This window comes from Balaenoptera physalus (genome assembly GCF_965194825.1).
Source record: "Balaenoptera physalus genome assembly, chromosome: 10".
In the NCBI taxonomy this organism is placed as follows: Eukaryota; Metazoa; Chordata; class Mammalia; order Artiodactyla; family Balaenopteridae; genus Balaenoptera; species Balaenoptera physalus.
The window spans coordinates 99,600,307-99,620,272 of record NC_138889.1 but is presented as its reverse complement, the minus strand read 5'-3'; the positions used below and the strand labels follow the sequence as shown (position 1 = coordinate 99,620,272).

The following is a 19,966-nucleotide window of genomic DNA, read 5'->3' as shown; positions in this document are numbered from 1 at the left end:
TTCATTTGTTTTTTTTTTTTTTTTGGCTGCGTTGGGTCTTCGTTGCTGCGTGTGGACTTTCTCTAGTTGCAGCGAGTGGGGGCTACTCTTTGTTGCGGTGCGCGGGCTTCTCATTGCGGTGGCTTCTCTTGTTGCGGAGCACGGGCTCTAGGCGCACAGGCTTCAGTAGTTGTGGCACATGAGCTTCAGTAATTGTGGCGCACGGGCTCTAGAGCTCAGGCTCAGTAGTTGTGGCGTACCGGCTTAGTTGCTCTGCGGCATGTGGGATCTTCCCAGACCAGGGCTCGAACCCATCTCCCCTGCATTGGCAGGCGGATTCTTAACCACTGCACCACCAGGGAAGCACTGTGCATTCTCTCTTTTAAGACACATTAAAAACGAATGCCAATACTACGTACGTGCTTCCACTTACTTATATGAGGTATCTAAAGTAGTCAGAGTCATAGATACAGAAAGTAGAATTGTGGTTACCAGGGTCTATGAGGGGAGGGTGAAAAGGGAAGTTGTTTAACGGGTATAGAGTTTCAGGTTTGTAAGTGTAAGATGAAAAAGTTCTGTTTCACAACAATGTGAATATACTTAACACTACTGAACTGTAACTGTAACTGTACACTTAAAAATGGCTTAGATGGTAAATTTTATGTTATGTGCTTTTTACCACAATTTTTAAAAAAGCTAATATCAGATTCTGTGTACTACTTACTCCAGATAGGAAGGCTCTATCCACTGCTCTGGCGCTAATGACCATCAGGTTAATTTCTCTTCCTCCTCTTGGACTGTTATAAAGCTTACTCTGCTATGGCCACATAATCCTGGTTTGAATTGTTGTTTTGAGAAAAATTTTGATGACACTGTGATACGTAGAAATCTTTCATAGCTGTTTCTTTCCCCTTCCTTGCACAGTAATTGTATTCCAGGCCTTACTAATATCCTTGTTGAGTTCACAGGCTATAATTTATTATTTTGTTGGCCTCATCTAATGCCTTTGACCTCAACAGTATCTTTCTTGGGTCTGCTCCTAAAGTTCATGATTTGTATGTGGACTAATGCTACCCTTGTTTTTATGAGCAGGAGCTATAGAGCCTTTAGGAGTTAACTGGACAATAAAATTATGTTGGTTTAGGGACCCGATTCCTGCTAAGAGCACGTACAGTTGGGAATTCTCTGGCGGTCCAGTGGTTAGGACTCCACGCTCTCACTGCCTAGGGCCCAGATTCGATCCCTGGTCGGGGAGCTAAAAACCCCACAAGCCGCAGGGTGCGGCCCCCCCCAAAAAAGGAACACATATAGTCAATGACATCTGTATCTACAAAATACTTACCCTTTAATTTATGTTAAAAATATTTCGGACCCAGGAATCCTCTGGTGGTCCAGTGGTTAAGGCTCCACACTTTCACTGCTGAGGGCGCAGGTTCCCGCAAGCTGCACAGCGCAGCTGGGGGGAGGGAATATATACATATATATATATATATATATATATATATATATATATATATATATATATGTATATATTCCGGACCTTCATTGTATAATGGTTGATCTCAATATCAGTTTCAGTGACCAGTTAGAGCAGTTATTAAACAGCCTGAGTCTGATAGACCACATACCTTACTGAGAATATTTCTTATGTCATAATTATAGTCACCCATATGATATTTTGGGGGGTCTTGTTTTGTTTTAATTTATTTTTTATTGAGGTAACATTGGTTTATAACATTATGTAAGTCTCACGTGTGGAATATAAAAAATAAAACAAAAATAAGTGAACAAACCAAACCAAACAAACATGTAGATACAGAGAACAGAGTAGTGGGGTTTTATTTTTGTGTTTTTACAGAAAATGATGTCCCCTAATACTCCTCTTATCTTTTATTTTAGCCTCAGGAAAAAGCAAAGACTCGCTTCAGCTATAGGTGATATATTCAGAATTGTTTTGTTTTGTTTTGTTTTAATTTATTTTTGGCTGTGTTGAGTTTTCATTGCTGCGCGTGGGCTTTCTTCTAGTTGTGGTGAGCAGGGGCTGCTCTTTGTTGTAGTGGGCAGGCTTCTCATTGCAGTGGCTTCTCTTGTTGTGGAGCACAGGCTCTAGGTGCACGGGCTTCAGTAGTTGTGGTACGTGGACTCAGTAGTTGTGGCTTACGGGCTCTAGAGTGCAGGCTCAGTAGTTGTAGCACGAGGGCTCTAGAGTGCAGGCTCAGTAGTTGTGGTGCATGGGCTTAGTTGCTCCGCAGCATGTGGAATCTTCCTGGACCAGGGCTCGAACCCGTGTCCCCTGCATTGGCAGGCGGATTCCTAACCACTGCGCCACCAGGGAAGCCCCCAGAATTTATCTTTGAAAGCCTACTTTTTCCTTCCTTTGGAAGGACATAAATCTGTTTCCCTCAACACTTTTATGATTGCTAGGTTCCATGCAGTGTGTTTTCTATAAATAAAAACTATTATCTTAATCTAATGTGAACCTGTGGTTCAGTTATAAAAACATACAGTGGAACATTATGCAACCATAAAAAGGAATGAAGTACCGATAAATGCTAAAACATGGATGAACTTTGAAAAAATTATGCTAAATGAAAGAAGCCAGACACAAACAGCCACTTACTGTATGATTCCATTCGTATGAAATGTCCAAGAGAGGCAAAATTATACAGACAGAAAATAGATTCACTAATCTCTTCCCTTGCTTAGGGCAAGGGAGGGAGTGGGGCAGAGTGGAGGAGAGTAGCTGCTAATGGGTAAGGTATTTTGGAAGCTAGGGAATGATGAAAATGTCCTGAAATTAGGTAGCAGTGATGGTTGTTGTAAATTTGATTTTGATAATGGTTGCACAGTTGTGAGATATACTAAAACTCCTTAAATTATACGCTTTAAGTAGGTAAATTATATGGTATGTGAATTATATCATAATAAAGCTGTTATTTTTAAACAAACTTCATATAGTTTGGTCATTTTCCTCAATGTCAAAACCATAAATGAGAACTAAGAGAAACATCTACCCTTGGAGGAAGTCTTGTTATTTGCCACCAGGAACTCTTTCCAGGTCCCCAGGCTATAGAATAATTGACTATGATCTTGGATGAGATTTTTAAAAATGGTGATAAGGTGATAAAGTGAGAGTTACAACGTGCTTAGTTATATACTCCTTCATGGAACAGATTTAAAGACTGCATTTATTTATTTATTTTTTAATTTTTTAAATATTTATTTATTTATTTTTGGCTGCGTTGGGTCTTCATTGCTGTGTGGGCTTTCTCTAGTTGTGGCGAGCAGGGGCTACTCTTCGTTGCGGTGCGCAGGCTTCTCATTGCGGTGGCTTCTCTTGTTGCAGAGCAGAGGCTCTAGTTGTGGCGCACAGGCTTAGTTGCTCCGCGGCATGTGGGATCTTCCTGGACCAGGGCTCAAACCCGTGTCCTCTGCATTGGCAGGCAGATTCTTAACCACTGAGCCACCAGGGAAGTTCCTAAAGACTGCATTTAAATAAAGCTTTCTGGAAAGAGGAATAAGTGTTCTTCCTAGGATGCCATTCAGTATATACTTATGAAGAATGCTTTTTATGTCCAAGTAATCCTGTGTTGTATTGCTCTAAGAATTATTTTTCATGGACAGAAACCAATTTATTATTTACAAAGAACTCAGACAATCTATTAAAAAAAAAAAACTTAAAAATACCCAAACATAAAAATACACAAAAGATGCGGGTAAGCAGTGCACAATAAAAGAAATACAATGAGCCAGTAAACAAATATGGAACAAAAAGATGCTCACCAATACTCTTAAATTATTAAAGAAGTGCGAAGGGATACCAAAAATGGAGTTGCCATATTTTACTTCATAAATTGAACAAAAGTTATATTGAATACTGTTTTTTTAATAATAGTGTTATTGAGATGTAATTCACATACTGTATTGTTCACCTATTTTAAGTGTACAGTTCAGTGGTTTTTAGTATATTCACAGAGTTGTGCAATCATTGCCACTATCTGTGTATTTCAGAACATTTTTATCACCTTGTAAAAAACCCCATGCCCATTAGCAGTCACTTCCCCCTTCCCCCTCCACTTCCCCCTTCCCCCTCCACTTCCCCTGCCCACTCCAGCCCTAGGCAATTTCTGATCTACTTTTTGACTGTTGCTTTGCCTATTCTAGACATTTCATGTAAATGGAATCATACAATATGTGGTCTTTTGTGGCTGGCTCTCTAAGAAGAATTTTGAAAAGTTGCTTAGTTCTTCAGTTGGATCTGCCTTGGGGTTTCTAGTTTCACGTCTACTGACCAATTAGCAAGCTGGTTCTTGGCTTCATAGCACAACCAAGCAGAAGAAGAGTAACTGTGTTTCTGGGCTGATGCGTGTTTTCGCCCCCAGCCCCATTCTTATTCTGTCTTCCCAGCAGCAGCACAGTCAGACGGCTGTTCTGAATTAGGCCGCCTCAAATGCAGCAATTTTATAGGACTGAGATATAATTTAATCGTTTCCTTCTTTGTAACTTGCCCTTCTTTACCCTCCCGAATTAGCTTTTCTGATAGATTTGCTAATGATTCCTATTGTTCCATATTTTCACTGTACTGTTGAATCATACTCTTCGTATCCCTGCTCCTAGAACAGATCTTGGAGAGAGCCTAAAAAGCTGTTTTGGAAAAAAAGGGTCCCTGATTCTCCTTTCCAAGGAACAGGAGAGAAGAGTCTGAGAGAAGCAGAGGTAGAGAGATGTATGCAGACTTGGTAGAGCTCGCCTACCATGTGACTGTCATGACTATTAAAATTTTATCCCTAGACACATTCCCAAGGCTTCCAACCTGCAAGTTGAACACAGGACTCAGAGAATGAGACTAGGTAGTTTGGTTTTTGCCATGGTTGTTTTCTTTTCTTTCTTTCTTTTTTTTTTAAAGAAGAGAAGGGGTTTTTTTTTAATATAAATTTATTTATTTATTTTTGGCTGCGTTGGGTCTTTGTTGCTGTGCGCGGGCTATCTCTAGTTGCAACGAGTGGGGGCTACTCTCTGTTGTGGTGCGTGGGCTTCTCATAGCGCTGGCTTCTCTTTGTTTTGGAGCACGGGCTCTAGGGCATGTGGACTTCGGTAGTTGTGGCACGTGGGCTCAGTAGTTGTGGCTCACAGGCTCTAGAACACAGGCTCAGTAGTTGTGATGCACGGGTTTAGTTGCTCCGCGGCATGTGGGATCTTCCTGGCCCAGGGCTCGAACCCGTGTCCCTTGCATTGGTAGGCGGATTCTTAACCGCTGCGCCACCAGGGAAGCCCGCCATGGTTGTTTTCTGATGGTTGGCCAGGATCACTGGATTCAAGTTTCTTTTCCCTCTCATTTTGTCTCTCGTCAGAATAGTCCTCATTTACTCTTTTGCTCTGAGGCTCCAGAAGAAGAGCTCTGTGGTTGTGTGATAGAAAGTGAACTGCTGTGACTAACAGTATGCTTATGGACAGCCACTCTTTCCACTGTTTCCTAGAACATGAATTAGAGTCTTGGGCTCTCTCTCTCTCTCTCTCTCTTTTTTAATTAATAGACTTTTTTTTAGAGCAGTCTTAGGTTTACAGAAAAATTAAGTTGAAAGTACAGACAGTTCCCATATACCTTCCTCCCTCCCCACACACCCATAGCCTCCCCCACCATCAACATCCTGCCTCAGAGTGATACATTTGTTATAATCCATGAACCAACCTTGAAACATCATTATCACCCAAAGTCCATAGTTTACATTAGGGTTCACTGTTAGTGTTGTAAGTTCTGTGGGTTTTGCCAAAAATATGGTGACATGATCCACCATTATAGTACCATACAAAATAGTTTCACTGCGACAAAAAAAGTCTCCTTGTGCTCCACCTGTACATTCCTCTTTCCCCCCAAACTCCTGGCAACCACTGATCTTTACTGTGTCCACAGTTCTGGCTTTTCCAGAATGACATATAGTTTAGAATCATACAACATATAGCTTTTTGCTTCTTTCACTTAATAATATACACTTAAATTTCTTCCATGTTTTTTCATGGCTTGATAGCTCGTTTCTTTTTAGAACTGAATAATATTCCATTGTATGGATGTACCACAGTTTACTTATCCATTCTCCTATTAAAGGACATCTTGGTTGCTTTTAAGTTTTGGCAGTTACAAATAAAGTTGCTATAAACATCTCTGTGTAGGTTTTGTGTGGACATAACGCTTTCAACTCATTTGTGTAAATACCAAGGAGCATGATTGCTGGGTCATATGGTAAGAGTATGTTTAGTTTTGCAAGAAACTGCCAAACTGGTTTCCAAAGTGGCTGTACCATTTTGCATTCCCACCAGCAAGGAATGGGAGTTCCTGTTGTTTCACATCCTGTTCCGCATTTGGTGTTATCAGTGTTTTGGATTTCAGCCATTCTGACAAGCGTATAGTGGTTTCTTTTTGTTGTTTTAATTTGCAGTTCCCTGATGAGGAATGATGTTGAGTATCTTTTCATATGCTTATGTGCCATCTGTATATCTTCTTTGGTGAGGTGTCTGTTTAGATCCTTTGCCCATTTTTTAATTGGGTTTTTTGTTATTGTTGAGTTTTAAGAGTTCTTTGTATATTTTGGATACCAGTCCTTTATCAGTTAAGTGTTTTGCAAAGATTTTCTCCCAGTCTGTTGTCTCTTCATTCTCTTTAACAGTGTCTTTCACAGAGCAAAAGTTTTTAATTTTAATGAAGTAAAATTTGTCAATTTTTTCTTTTCATGGATTGTACTTTTGGTGTTGTATCTTAAAAGTCTTTGCCAAGCCCAAGGTCACCTAGATTATCTCTTATATTATCTCCTAGGAGTTAGAGTTTTGTGTTTTACGTCTAGGTCTATCCAATTTGAGTTAATTTTTTGAAAAGTGTAAGGTTTGTGTCTGGGTTTATTTTATAGTTTTGTATATGGATATCCAGTTTCAGTACTGTTGTTGAAGAGATTCAATTCTCTATTGAATTGCCTTTGCTCCTTTGTCAAAGATCAGTTTACTATATTTGTGTGGGTTTATTTCTGGTCTCTTTTTTCTGTTCCATTGGTCTAGACGTAGATCTAGAATAGACATATTCTTTCACCAGTGCCACACTATCTTTTTTTTTTTTTTTAAATATTCCCTCTTCCTCACAGCTGCAAAGCAGAAGTTCTTTATTTATTTATTTATTTATTTATTTATTTATTTATTTATGGCTGTGTTGGGTCTTCATTTCTGTGTGAGGGCTTTCTCTAGTTGTGGCAAGCGGGGGCCACTCTTCATCGCAGTGCGCGGGCCTCTCAGTATCGCGGCCTCTCTTGTTGCGGAGCACAGGCTCCAGACACGCAGGTCCAGTAGTTGTGGCTCACGGGCCTAGTTGCTCCGCGGCATGTGGGATCTTCCCAGACCAGGGCTCGAACCCATGTCCCCTGCATTAGCAGGCAGATTCTCAACCACTGCGCCACCAGGGAAGCCCACACTGTCTTGATGACTGTAGCTTTATAGTAAGTCTTGACGTCAGATAGTGTCCTCCAAATTTGTTCTTTCTTTGCGTATTGTGTTGGCTATTCTGGATCTTTTGCCTTTCCAGATAAACTGTAGAATCAGTTTTTTGATATTCACAAAGTAATGTTCTAGGATTTTAACTGAGATTGCATTGAATCTATAGATCCAGTTGGGAAGAATTGACATCTTAACAGTACTAAATATTCCTATCCATGAACATGGAATATCTCTCCAATATTTTTTCAGATCTTTTGTGATTTGTTTCATCAGATAGATCTTGTACATGTTTTGTTAGATTTATACTTAAGGTTTTCATTTTTTTGGTGCTAATATAAATGATATTGTATTTTTAACTTCAAATTCCAATTCCATTTATTCATTCATTGCTGGCACATAGGAAAGCAGTTGACTTCTATCTTGCAACTTAATATAATCACTTAATAGTTCCAGGAGGTTTTGTTTTTTGCTTGTTTGTTGTTTTATTCTTTGGGATTTTCTACATAAACAATTATGTTGTCTGTGAACAAAGAAAGTTTTATTTCTTCTTCTCCAATCTATATACCTCTTACTTACTTTTCTTGTCTTATTGCATTAAGTAGGCTTCCAGTACAGTGTTGAAGAGGAGTGGTGAGAGGAGACATCCTTGCTTGTTCCCAGTCTTAGGGGGAAAGCATATACAGTTAACCCTTGAACAATGTGGGGGGAAAGGGACTCTGACCCCCGCACAGCTGAAAATCCACGTATGACTTTACAGTCAGCCCTCCATATCTGCTGTTCCGCACCCTTGGAGTCAACCAACTGCAGATCATGTAGTACTGTATACGTATTTATTGAAATAATCTGCATGTTAGTGGACCCACATCGTTCAAACGCGTATGTTTTTCAAGGGTCAACTGTCGTTTCTCACCTTTAAATGTAGCTATGGGTTTTTTGTAGACATTGTTTATCAACTTGAGAAGTTCCCCACTCTTCCAGTTTGATGATAGTTTTTATCAAAAATAGGTTTTAGATTTTGTCAGGTACATTTTCTGTATCTATTGATATGATCATATGATTTTTCTTCTTTATCCTGTTGATGTGATGGATCATATTATTAACTGATTTTGAAATGTTTAACCAGCCTTGCCTACTGGAATAAATCCCCATTTGGTCATAGTGTGTAACTTTTTTTTATACATTATTATATTCGATTTGCCAACATTTTGTTGAGCATTTTTACTTCTGCGTTCATAAAAGATATTAGACTGTAGTTTTCCTTTCTTCAATGTTTTTGTGCAGTTTTGGTATCAGGGTAGTGCTGGCCTCAGAAGCAGTCCCACTTCTGTTTTCTGGAAGAGATTATGGAGATTTGGTGTAATTTCTTCCTTAGGTATTTGGTAGAATTTACCAATGAACCCACCTGGGCCTGGCACTTTCTGTCTTAAGAGATTTTTAATGATTGATTCAGTGTAATAGATATAGGCCTATTCAGATCATCTGTTTCTTCTTGTGTCAGTTTTGGTAGTCTGTGTCTTTCAAGGAATTGGTCCATTTCACCTAGTTTATCAAACTTGTGGGCATTGAGTTGTTCATAATAGTCCTTTACTATCCTTTTAGTGTCCATGGGATCAGTAGTGATAGCTTGTCTTTCATTTCTGGTATTAATAATTTGTATCTTCCCTCTTTTTTTCTTTGTTAGCCTGGCTAAAGGTTTATTGATTTTATTGGTCTTTTCAAAGAACCAGCTTTTGGTTTCACTGATTTTTTTTTTCTCTATTGATTTCCTGTTTTCAGTCTCACTGATTTCTGCTCTAATTTTGATTATTTCTTTTCTTCTGCTTGCTTTGGATTTAATTTGCTCTTCTTTTTCTTGTTTCCTAAAGTGGAAGTTTAAATTATTGATTTTAGATCTTTCTTCTTTTCTAGTATGTGCATTCAAAGCAGTAACATTCCCTCTAAGCGCTGCTTTTGCTACATCCCACAAATTTTAATTAGTTGTATTTTCATTTAGTTAAAAATATTTTAAAATCTCTCTTGTGATGTCTTCTTTGAGCCATGTGTTACTTAAAGTGTGTTGCTTAATCTCCAAGTATTTAGGGATTTTCCAGTTATCTTTCTGTTACTGATTTCTAGTTTAATTTCCTTGTGTTCTGACAGCATACTTCGTATGATTTCAGTTCGTTTAAATTTGTTACAGTGTGTTGTGTGGACCAGAATGTGGTCTGTCTTGGCCTAAGCTGTTTTTCAAGGAGAACATTACTAAGGAGTCTGGGTCCTACACATTTGCTCTTAATTCTGAAATGAAGTGCTTCTCTTCCTTGGTCCTGGCACATTATTTGGGCCAGTCTCTTACGAAAGAACCTCTGTCTATGAGCTGTTGATTCCAGAGCTATACCTATAGAGGAAAAACATACAGAGATTGGAGTAAATGATTAAAATAATTTTAATGGTGGTCATTTATTAGACACTTGCTGTTTGCCATCACTTTACATTTATTATTTCAGTAAGTTTTCCAAATAGCCCTATAAGTTGAAAGGATTTTTATTATCTTTTTACAGATAAGGAAACAGGTTCAGAGAGATTGATTTACACAGAGTCATACTAATATAGGTACTAGCAGGAAGAGTCAAAATCGGGTCCATCTGATTCTGAAGCCCGTATTCTCAGAAACAATGTTAAAAACAGACACATGAGATCCCAATTCAAGACAAACTCTAATCCATGGCAGAAATGGAAAACTGGAAGTTTGCTAAAGGAATATTTGTATAATGCTGTGCCTTTTATTGGTTTCTTTCCAAAATCAGTATCGCTAACAGTTTTGGTGCCTTTAGCAGCGAGCATTCCAGTAGTAGTGCTTCCTAAGAGCACCTATCTTGGAGTTAAGATGTAGGCTGTATTTATCTAACTTGGAGTTTCCCAACCAGGAATGATTTTGATCCCCAGGGAACATTTGGCAATGTCTGGATACATTTTTGGTGGTCACAACTGGGTAACTACTGGCATCTAGTGGGAAGAGGCCAGGGGTACTGATAAACATCCTACAATGCACAAGACCCACCCCACCCCCTAAACAAAGAATTATCTGACCCAAAATATCAGTAGTGGAGGTTGAGAAACCCTGAGTCTAGCTTGTTCCATTCTGTTATTACTGAGAAAACCTTGAGCCCTCAGAAATCCCTCAGCATTCTGTCAGGATTTGGTTTCCAAGGCTAAGTGCCTCCTATGTAAATACTTTGTAGCTCAGTCCATTAATTCATTCTGGCACATTTCCTATACCTTGAGCTTAGTAGCCAGAGGCCTGTTAAATGGTTGGGTTTTTTTTTTTTTAATAGGGTGATACTTTTTCTTCCTGATGTTTCTGAGAGACAGGCTCAGTTGGCCTGCAGCTCTTGCAGAAGAGAACCTGGTGACAGTACTCTAATCTGTTGCTGGCATCTTTAGCTCCCTAATCTATGTTTACGCCGCACTGAAAATCAACTCTCCCTGCTGCCAGGCCCCATTCCTCCTCAACACTCTGGCACCACTGGCAGAGAATACCTCCCCAGTCTCTTCCACACAGTACAACCATACATGATTATTTTATTGCACAGCTGTTTTCCAGAAGACGTTTCCTGAGGCATGGATATACAGGATGCTTCTGGAGCTGTGGGTTGGAGTCTCAGTCATTTCTGTTCCAGTTGCAGATATATCCACAGCGCTCTTAAAGCATCTGGTATTTTCCTTAACTGTTTTCCTGTTAGTAGCTCTCGTCCTCTCCCCCAGATTTTAAGCTCCTACAATACGGGGTTTGTTTCTTCAATTTTTTTCCTATCCTGTCTTAGGAACTAGCATTTCTTTCATCATATACTAAGAAAATCAACTTGCCTTCTTCCATTTTTGGTTATATGCTTTTTTATTAAAAGTTGGAGGAAATTATAAGGAACTAAAATCATTTGAGAGAGACTAGTGGTCAGAGGTTGATATGAACCATCTAGATATAGATAAGCAAGCCAGAGGAACAATTCATAAACTCAATGGAATTGAGCCTGGGTCCAAATAAAACTGAATAATTCTTTCCTGAGTAGTGGACCTTGAAATTTAAAAAGTTATTTTCATTATCAAGGAGGCCTAGAAAAATCAAGAAAGTTCCTATTAAGGAAGTCCTATAGGGGAACTTCCCTGGTGGCGCAGTGGTTAAGAATCCACCTGCCTATACAGGGGACATGGGTTCGATCCCTGGTCCAGGAAGATCCCACATGCCGCAGAGCAACTAAGCCTGTGCACCACAACGGCTAAGCCTGTGCTCTTGAGCCCGTGAGCCGCAACTACTGAAGTCCGCGCACCTAGAGCCCATCCTCTGCAACAAGAGAAGCCACCACAATGAGAAGCCCGCTCACCGCAACGAAGAGTAGCCCCCGCTCGCCGCAACTAGAGAAAGCCCTCGCGCAGCAACCAAAACCCAACTCAGCCAAAAATAAATAAATAAATAAATTAATTAATTATTTTACAAAAAGAAAGTCCTATAGGTGGCTTACCCTCCTCATGACCTAGAGGGTCAGCAAAATTTTCCAAGTCAGATATCATTACTACAGAATTTTCTGTAAAGTTTAAGCAAAGGCATATATTTACCTCATTTAAGTGATACGCCGCAGGGCCCTCAATAGGGATTTTCTTTTTTTTTTTTTATTTGGCTGCATTGGGTCTTCGTTGCTGTGCACAGGCTTTCTCTAGTTGCGGCGAGCGGGGCTACTCTTCGTTGCAGTGTGTGGGCTTCTCACTACGGTGGCTTCTCTTGTTGTGGAGCACGAGCTCTAGGTGCGTGGGCTTCAGTAGTTGTGGCACGTGGGCTCAGTAGTTGTGGCTCATGGGCTCTAGAGCACAGGCTCAGTAGTTGTGGTGTACGGGCTTAGTTGCTCCGCGGCATGTGGGATCTTCCCGGGCCAGGGCTCGAACCCGTGTCCCTTGCAATGGCAGGCGGATTCTTAACTACTGCGCCACCAGGGAGGCCCCCTCAGTAGGGATTTGAGGTCAGTGGGCTCATTGACAGAACCCTCAAATGCTGTCTTTCTTAGGCCTTCAGAGAGAACATGACCATTTTGAACAATGTCTTTGAATCTGCAAGATTATAAAGAATATATTGTTTGGATAGTATTGGTTTATCTAAAACAGTATTTCTCAACCTTTATTTTATCATTACCCTCCTAAGGAGCCTTTTTAGACATTTTTTTCCCTAATCACCCCCCTCCCATGAAATTTTAATATCACAGATAATGCTGTGTATCTGCTGCAGTACTTTGGCAGGGACTGGGGATTGTACTATCTAAGATTTTTCCCCCACCATGAAGAGTTTTCACCCCCATGGGGGCAGTCCTGCCCATGTTGACGATATGTTAATCTAGAAGTATCATCATCTTGGGACCCAATTGTTGGTATCTTTCTTAACAAATGGAAACAGGGACAAGGACTCTATCAGTAAACTAATGTTAAAAAAGAGTCTTCTCATGCAATGGCCTGAAGCAACTAGGGAAGAATGAGAAGACTACTTTTCTCATATTTCATAGCTTGTATGGAGGACATTTTCCCTCTGAATAATCTCTTGACCATCTGAGGAAAGAACAGGGAAACACCAGGAGTAGCAGAACAATAAATGCAGTGCTCTAAAAGGAGGGGGAAAAAAAAAAAAAGACAAGACCCTCTTGCAGTGACATGCAGAGGAGGAAAATGGTGATACTGAAGAATCTGGGTATAGAACTGTCCATTGTTCCAAGGCTAGTCAGCTCTAACAAGTTCAGTTTCTCAAAATCAGAGTTGATTTGCAGCAGAGAATACCATTTAGGTTGTGTAGCATATAAGAATGTTCTATTCTCCCAAGAGGGTTTGGCTCTGTCTGATCAGAAGGGTGGGTGTGTATGAAATGCACCTCGGAAGGAGGAGGAGGAAGAGATGACATGTTCATGTAAAATGAAATACAACTGCAAATTAAAGTGTCACCCTGTTTTAAAAAAATCCATTTTTTATTTAATTGGTTACCAAGGAAGAAAATGTCATACAGAAGTATATGTCTCAAGGAAAGTTAAACTGTGAGATGTTACAAGTGAATCTGTATTCAAGGAAGTTATCCTGGGGTGGAGTGGGGCAGGGGTTATAAAATATTGCCTTAATAAAAATATTCTGAGGCGGAAAAGCTAGGCTCATAAATTTCTATTGTGTTACATGCCAGAGGTCCAGAAGAGATTAACAAATATTACCTCATTTGTTCTTTGCTGTCTCTCTCTATCCGATCAGCTGAATGCCGGCTGCCTCTTCCCTGGGGGAAGCCTCCTTTTGAGATGTTTTATTAGGAGGAAGGTCATATACAAAGGAGATGCTTTCTCCCAAAGGGTGCTGCTTACCCAAAGACATCCAGGGACTGAATGCTTTTCTGTGTTAATGGTGTCCTCCCATTTTTCATGTTTCTTTCCCAGCATTTTTATGAACACCCATTTGTCTCTTTAGATTGTGAGCCTACCAGATAAGATATATACAGTACGTGCCACATTGTTGGCACTCAGTAAATGTTACGTAATAATGGGAAGGGGGGCTGATTTATATTATATTACATTATACTATACTATCTATATTATATTATATTGTATTATACTATATTTACATGTAGAATTGTTCTTGAGAAACATGTCTGGTTTCTCTTTGAGATAGAGACTTGACATATAGGACTTGTCAGCTTTCTTCAGCCTTAGTTGTGATTCTTCCTTTTCTCCCTCTTCTAATCCTAGCTTTGTCTCATGTTTGCAATGGAAACATATAGATAAACACTATAATGTGCTCTCTTTGTCTTCTCCCCAACCAGGGGCAGTGATTGGTGATGGACAGTCTGCCGTGGCCAGTAACATTGCCAATACTACCTACCGGCTCCAGTGGTGGGACTTCACTAAGTTTGACCTCCCAGAAATCAGTAATGGTAAGCCAAGGTAGAACTGGGGATACTGGTGGAAGGTCTGTCTCTTACTGGTGAGCCAGAGCTCAGAAACCCACATAGCACTGATTTTTCATCACCTCGTTGAGCAGCTGACTGCCGTGTGCCATTTCTGCAGCTCTTCTCCAACTCTCGTTAAGCAATTCAACAAACATGTATTGAGCACCCACCCTGAGCAGCGAACAATGCTTTGGTACAGTGATCAGAACAGTGCTAAGGTGGACACCAAACTGAAGATGTCTGCCCCAGGAGTTTACCGACTAGTAGTTCATTGTCCCAAGCCTAGAAGTTTGGGTGGAACTGAGAGGAAGAGAAGGAGAAGGGAGTGTAGGAACTGAGAGCCAGACCCTTGAGGAAAGACTACAGTGATGATAAACTCATTTATTAATCTAGATCTGAATGGTGCAAAGGGAGTGGCCTGATTGATGTGTGATTTACAAACATGTCTGTCTGACAGTCCGTTTTCCCAGCTTCTACGAGTCCTCAATCCCATGTCCCAGTTGTTCGATTGAAATCACATCATTGTTTTAAAAATTAATTAATTAATTAATTAATTGGCTGTGTTGGGTCTTCCGTTGCTGTGTGTGGGCCCTCTCCAGTTGAAGCGAGTGGGGGCCACTCCTTGCCACAGTGCGAGGGCTTCTCACTGCAGTGGCCTCCCCTGCCACGGAGCACAGGCTCCAGGCGCACAGGCTTCAGCAGTCGTGGCACACGGGCTTCAGTAGTTGTGGCTCGTGTGCTCCAGAGCGCAGGCTCAGCAGTTGTGGCGCACGGGCTTGGTTGCTCCGCAGCATGTGGGATCTTCCCGGACCAGGGCCTGAACCCATGGCCCCTGCATTGGCAGGCGGATTCTCAACCACTGCACCACCAGGGAAGCCCAATCACAGCATTTTAGACATCTCATTTCACTTTCTATCTGATGACGGACTCTCACACACTCCTGAGAAGTGGTGGTTCAGCCTCTGCTTGAACACTTCAGACAGGTCACACTGTCTGATGAGTTGGCCCTAGTCCATCACTGCTAAATTCCTGTTCAAATGTTTTTTCTTATACCCAGCCACCATTTCCCTTGCTGTCACTTCCTCCCATTGGTCCTAGTTTTACCTCTGAATCTCCATAGAATAAGTCTAATGATGTCTCTTCTAAGTGACAGTTCTCCAGCTATTTGAAGATAAACTGCCATTTCCCTTTAAATCATTCTTTTTGGGCCAAAGTTCCTGAGATTCCTTTTACGATCTGGTTTTCAAATCCTAGACAGTTCTGCTCATTTCCCCTTTAAGCTTTGAGGTGGCAGAACAACGTAGAACACTCCAGATGAGAGCTGTCCAAAACAGAGTACAGTGGTGGTTTGGACAGTGTTAGTTCAGCCTAAGATTTCAACAGCTTTTTCTGAAGCCACTATTGAGTTTGCAGTCACTTAAAATTCCTTGATGGGACTTCCCTGGTTGCGCAGTGGTTACGAATCCACCTGCCGATGCAGGAGACACGGGTTTGATCCCTGGTCCGGGAAGATCCCACATGCCGTGAAGCAACTAAGCCTGTGCGCTACAACCACTGAGCCTGCACTCTTGAGCCTACAAGCCACAACTACTGAGCCCGTGTGCTGCAACTAATGAAGCCTACGTGCCTAGAGCCCGTGCTCTGCAACAAGGGAAGCCACCGCAGTGAGAAGCCTGCTCACCGGAATGAAAAGTAGCCCCTGCTCACCGCAACCAGAGAAAGCCCATGCACAGCAACGAGGACCCAATGAAGCCAAACATAAATAAATAAATAAATAAACAAACAATGTATTTATTTATTTAAAAAATACTTGATAATTGTTAATAAACCAAGACTTTACCATCCTATACTTACTTGCGCAGTTCGAATGTTTTAAAAACCAAAGGTTTGTATTTGTTTCTATTAAGTTTTATCTTAATAGTGTCAACTGCTATTCTTAGTTCCTGCCTCTCAACATTTTTTTGAACTTTGATTCAGCCCTTTTTTTCCCAAGCTTACATCATCTTCTACTTTCTCTGTCTTTTTTTTTTAACACTAAGTACTTTAATTATTATTATTATTTTTTGGCTGCATAGGGTCTTAGTTGCAGCATGAGGGATCTTTTCTTTTGGCGGGAGTGCTTAGTTGCCCCGAGGCATGTAAGATCTTAGTTCCCCTGCATTGGAAAGTGGATTCTTAATCACTGGACCACCAGGGAAGTCCCTCTGTCTTACTTTGTTTTTCTGGTCTTTAAAAAAATATTTATTTATTTACTTATTTGGTTGCACCGGGTCTTAGTTGCGGCAGGTGGGCTCCTTAGTTGTGGCATGAGAACTCTTAGTTGCAGCATGCATGTGGGATCTAGTTCCCTGACCGGGGATCGAACCCAGGCCCCCTGCATTGGGAGTGCAGACTGTTGTGTTTTTTTTTTTTTTAAATAAATTTATTTATTTATTTATTTTTGGCTGCGTTGGGTCTTCGTTGCTGCGCGAGGGCTTTCTCGAGTTGCGGTGAGCAGGGGCTAATCTTCGTTGCGGTGCGTGGGCTTCTCATTGCGGTGGCTTCTCTTGTTGCCAAGCACGGGCTCTAGGTGCGCGGGCTCAGTAGTTGTGGCTCACAGGCTCTAGAGCGCAGGCTCAGTAGTTGTGGTGCACGGGCTTAGCTGCTCCGTGGCATGTGGGATCTTCCTGGACCAGGGCTCGAACCCGTGTCCCCTGCATTGGCAGGTGGATTCTTAACCACTGCGCCACCAGGGAAGTCCTGGGAGCGCAGACTCTTAACCAACTGTGCCACCAGGGAAGTCCCCCCTTTGTCTTACTTTGGATTGCTAGCAAAACTGGTACATCAGTCAGGACTTTGCACCAGGCATTGTGGTATGTTCCTGTGGGCTTGCTCTGTGTCAATTTTGGTTCACGAATTTGCACCTAGGCTTGGTTGTTCGCATGTGAAGCCCATATTTTTCTATCTTGTCTATAGGGTATTGTAAGAGTTGGTCAGATACCTTAAAATAATCAAGATAGCCCCTGTCTGTGGCATTTCCCAGTATGCCAATCTTGGTATCCTTATCAGACCATGAAAATGAGGTCAATTTTTCATGTCCTGATCTTAGTGAAACCTCAGTAGCAATCTTTTTTTCCTAAGTACTTTTAAGCCGCATGTTCAATAATCTATTCTTTACTAGAAATCAAATGCAATCTACCTTTTCCCTTATTAAATACTGTTTGCTTGTTTATAGATTTCTGGCGCAGATGTTTGCCATAATTTTCCCTAGGTACTTTGTTTCGTTAGTTTATTTGCTTTGTTTCTTTTATTATAATCTGAAATACATTTACCAAAGATTTTTAAAATATAAAAGGATATACAGTGAAAAGTTTCCCAACCCTGCTCCCAGCTACCCACCACTCCACCCCATAGGCAACCACAGTTAGCAGTGTCTTGCATATCTCTTCAAAGATATTGTATGTATATACAAGTACATGCAAATGTATGTTTTTCCACCTCTATTTAAGCTAAATGGTAGCATGTTATACATACTTTTCTTTCTGTACCTTGCTTTCTGTACTTCATGTCTTGGTGATCTTTCCGTATCGGTATATAAAGCGTTTACCCAATTCTTTTTTAATGGCTGCCTAGTATCCCACTGTCCTTTTTTTTTTAATTTTTTAAAAAAATATATAAATATTTATTTATTTATTTTTGGCTGTGTTGGGTCTTCGTTGCTGCGTGTGGGTTTTCTCTAGTTGTGGCGAGCGGGGACTACTCTTCGTTGCGGTGCACGGGCTTCTCATTGCAGTGGCTTCTCTTGTTGCGGAGCACAGGCTCTAGGCATGCGGGCTTCAGTAGTTGTGGCACACAGGCTCAGTAGTTGTAGCTCGTGGGCTCTAGAGCACAGGCTCAGTAGTTGTGGTGCACGGGCTTAGTTGCTCCGTGGCATGTGGGATCTTCCTGGACCAGGCAGGCAGATTGTTAACCACTTTGCCACCAGGGAAGTCCCCCACTGTCCATTTTTTAACCAGTTATTTTTTAACCAGTGTTCTGCTGAGGAATTTTTTTTTTTTTTTTTTTTTTTTTTTGTCGTCTGTGCCGGGTCTTAGTTGTGGCACGCGGGATGTTCATTGTGGCATGAAGGATCTTTAGTTGCAGCATGCAGGATCTAGTTCCCTAACCAGGGATTGAACCCAGGCCACCTGCGTTGGGAGTGCAGAGTCTTAACCCCTGGAACACCAGGGAAGCCCCTCTGCTGAGGAACTTTTAAGTTGTTTCCAGTCTTTTGCTATACAAACCATGCCACAGTTTGTCATTTTGCACATGTGCAAGTATATCATAGGATAAATTCCTAGAAATGGAATTGTTGGGAGGAAGAATATGTAGATTCGTGATTTTGGTAGATACTGCTAAATCACCCTCTGTAGAGATTATACCAATTTATACACTCGCTTGTGGTTCATGAGAGTGCATGTTTCCCTAATCTCTTGCTTGTAGAATATGCTGTCATATTTTGGGGTATTTATAAATCTGATGGTAAAAAATACTATGTAGGTGGGACTTCCCTGGCGGTCCAGTGGTTAGGCCTCCGCACTTCCACTGTTGGGGGCGAGGGTTCAATCCCTGGTCGGGAAACTAGGATCCTGCAAGCCGCGTGGTGTGGCCAAAAAAAAGAAAAAAAAATAGTATGTAGGTATTTTAAATTTGTCTTTCTCATATTATAAACCAGGTTGTGTGGCTCTTCATACATTTAGCCACATGTGTTGCCTTTTCTTGGCTTGTCTCTGTGCTTTACCTATTTTTTTTTTATTGTGTTGTTGGTCTTTTCCTTACCAGTTCTACAGGAGCTCTTTATAAATCAGAAAATTAACTCATAATAGGAGTTTCCTGGTTGTCATTTGTCTTTTGACTCTGCCGAAGGTTATTTTTGTCATAGAACTTATTTTAAGTAGTCAGAATTATCCAACTTTCCTTTTATGGTTCCTAGATTTTGTGGCAGCATCAAGAAGATCAGTTAGTACTTTTATATTTTAGTTTTTTCCTTTAAATCTTTGATTCATCAGAAGTTTAACCTAGTCCTAAATAAGCAGAGTATGATCAACTTTTCCCCCACGTGCTACTCATTTGTCACAACCAATTTATAAAATGATCTATTTGTCCCCATTGATTTGGGATGTCACTTTCATCCTATTAATTTCCTGTTGAGTATTTAGATGTATTTCTTCTGTCTCTTCTGTCCCAGGGATCTGTCTGATTATTCATGTAACAGTACCACATTGGTTTAAGTTTGAGGCTCTGTTTTAGAATCTGGTAGGACTAGTCTCCTCTTGTTATTTTTTTAATCCAACATTTCTTGCCTGCTTGAACATTTTGGTTTTCTGTATGGACTTTAAAACTACCTCGCTTCTTCCCTTCACCCCCCTGAAAAAATCCTGTTGGTGTAATTAATGTGATCGCATTAAACATATAAAGTAACTTAAGGAGACTCAATATTTTTATGGTATCTTCTTATGTAAGAACATGGTATGATTTTTCAGTTTCTCCAGGTCTCTCTTGTGGTCTTAGGAATGTTTTAAAGTTTTCTTCATGTAATTTTATACATTTTTAAAGTTTATT

At 40.7% G+C, this 19,966-nt stretch overlaps 1 protein-coding gene across 14 annotated transcripts in view; it reads left to right on the top strand.

Moving 5' to 3' along the window:
* AMBRA1 (autophagy and beclin 1 regulator 1) overlaps positions 1-19,966 on the top strand; it is a 180,492-nt gene that overhangs the window by 122,021 nt on the left and 38,505 nt on the right. For all 14 annotated transcript variants that reach the window (XM_082410733.1, XM_082410735.1, XM_082410734.1 and 11 more), the window contains one exon: positions 14,261-14,371. In XM_082410733.1, coding sequence (XP_082266859.1) covers positions 14,261-14,371 — 111 coding nt within the window. The remainder of the gene's footprint in view (positions 1-14,260; positions 14,372-19,966) is intronic.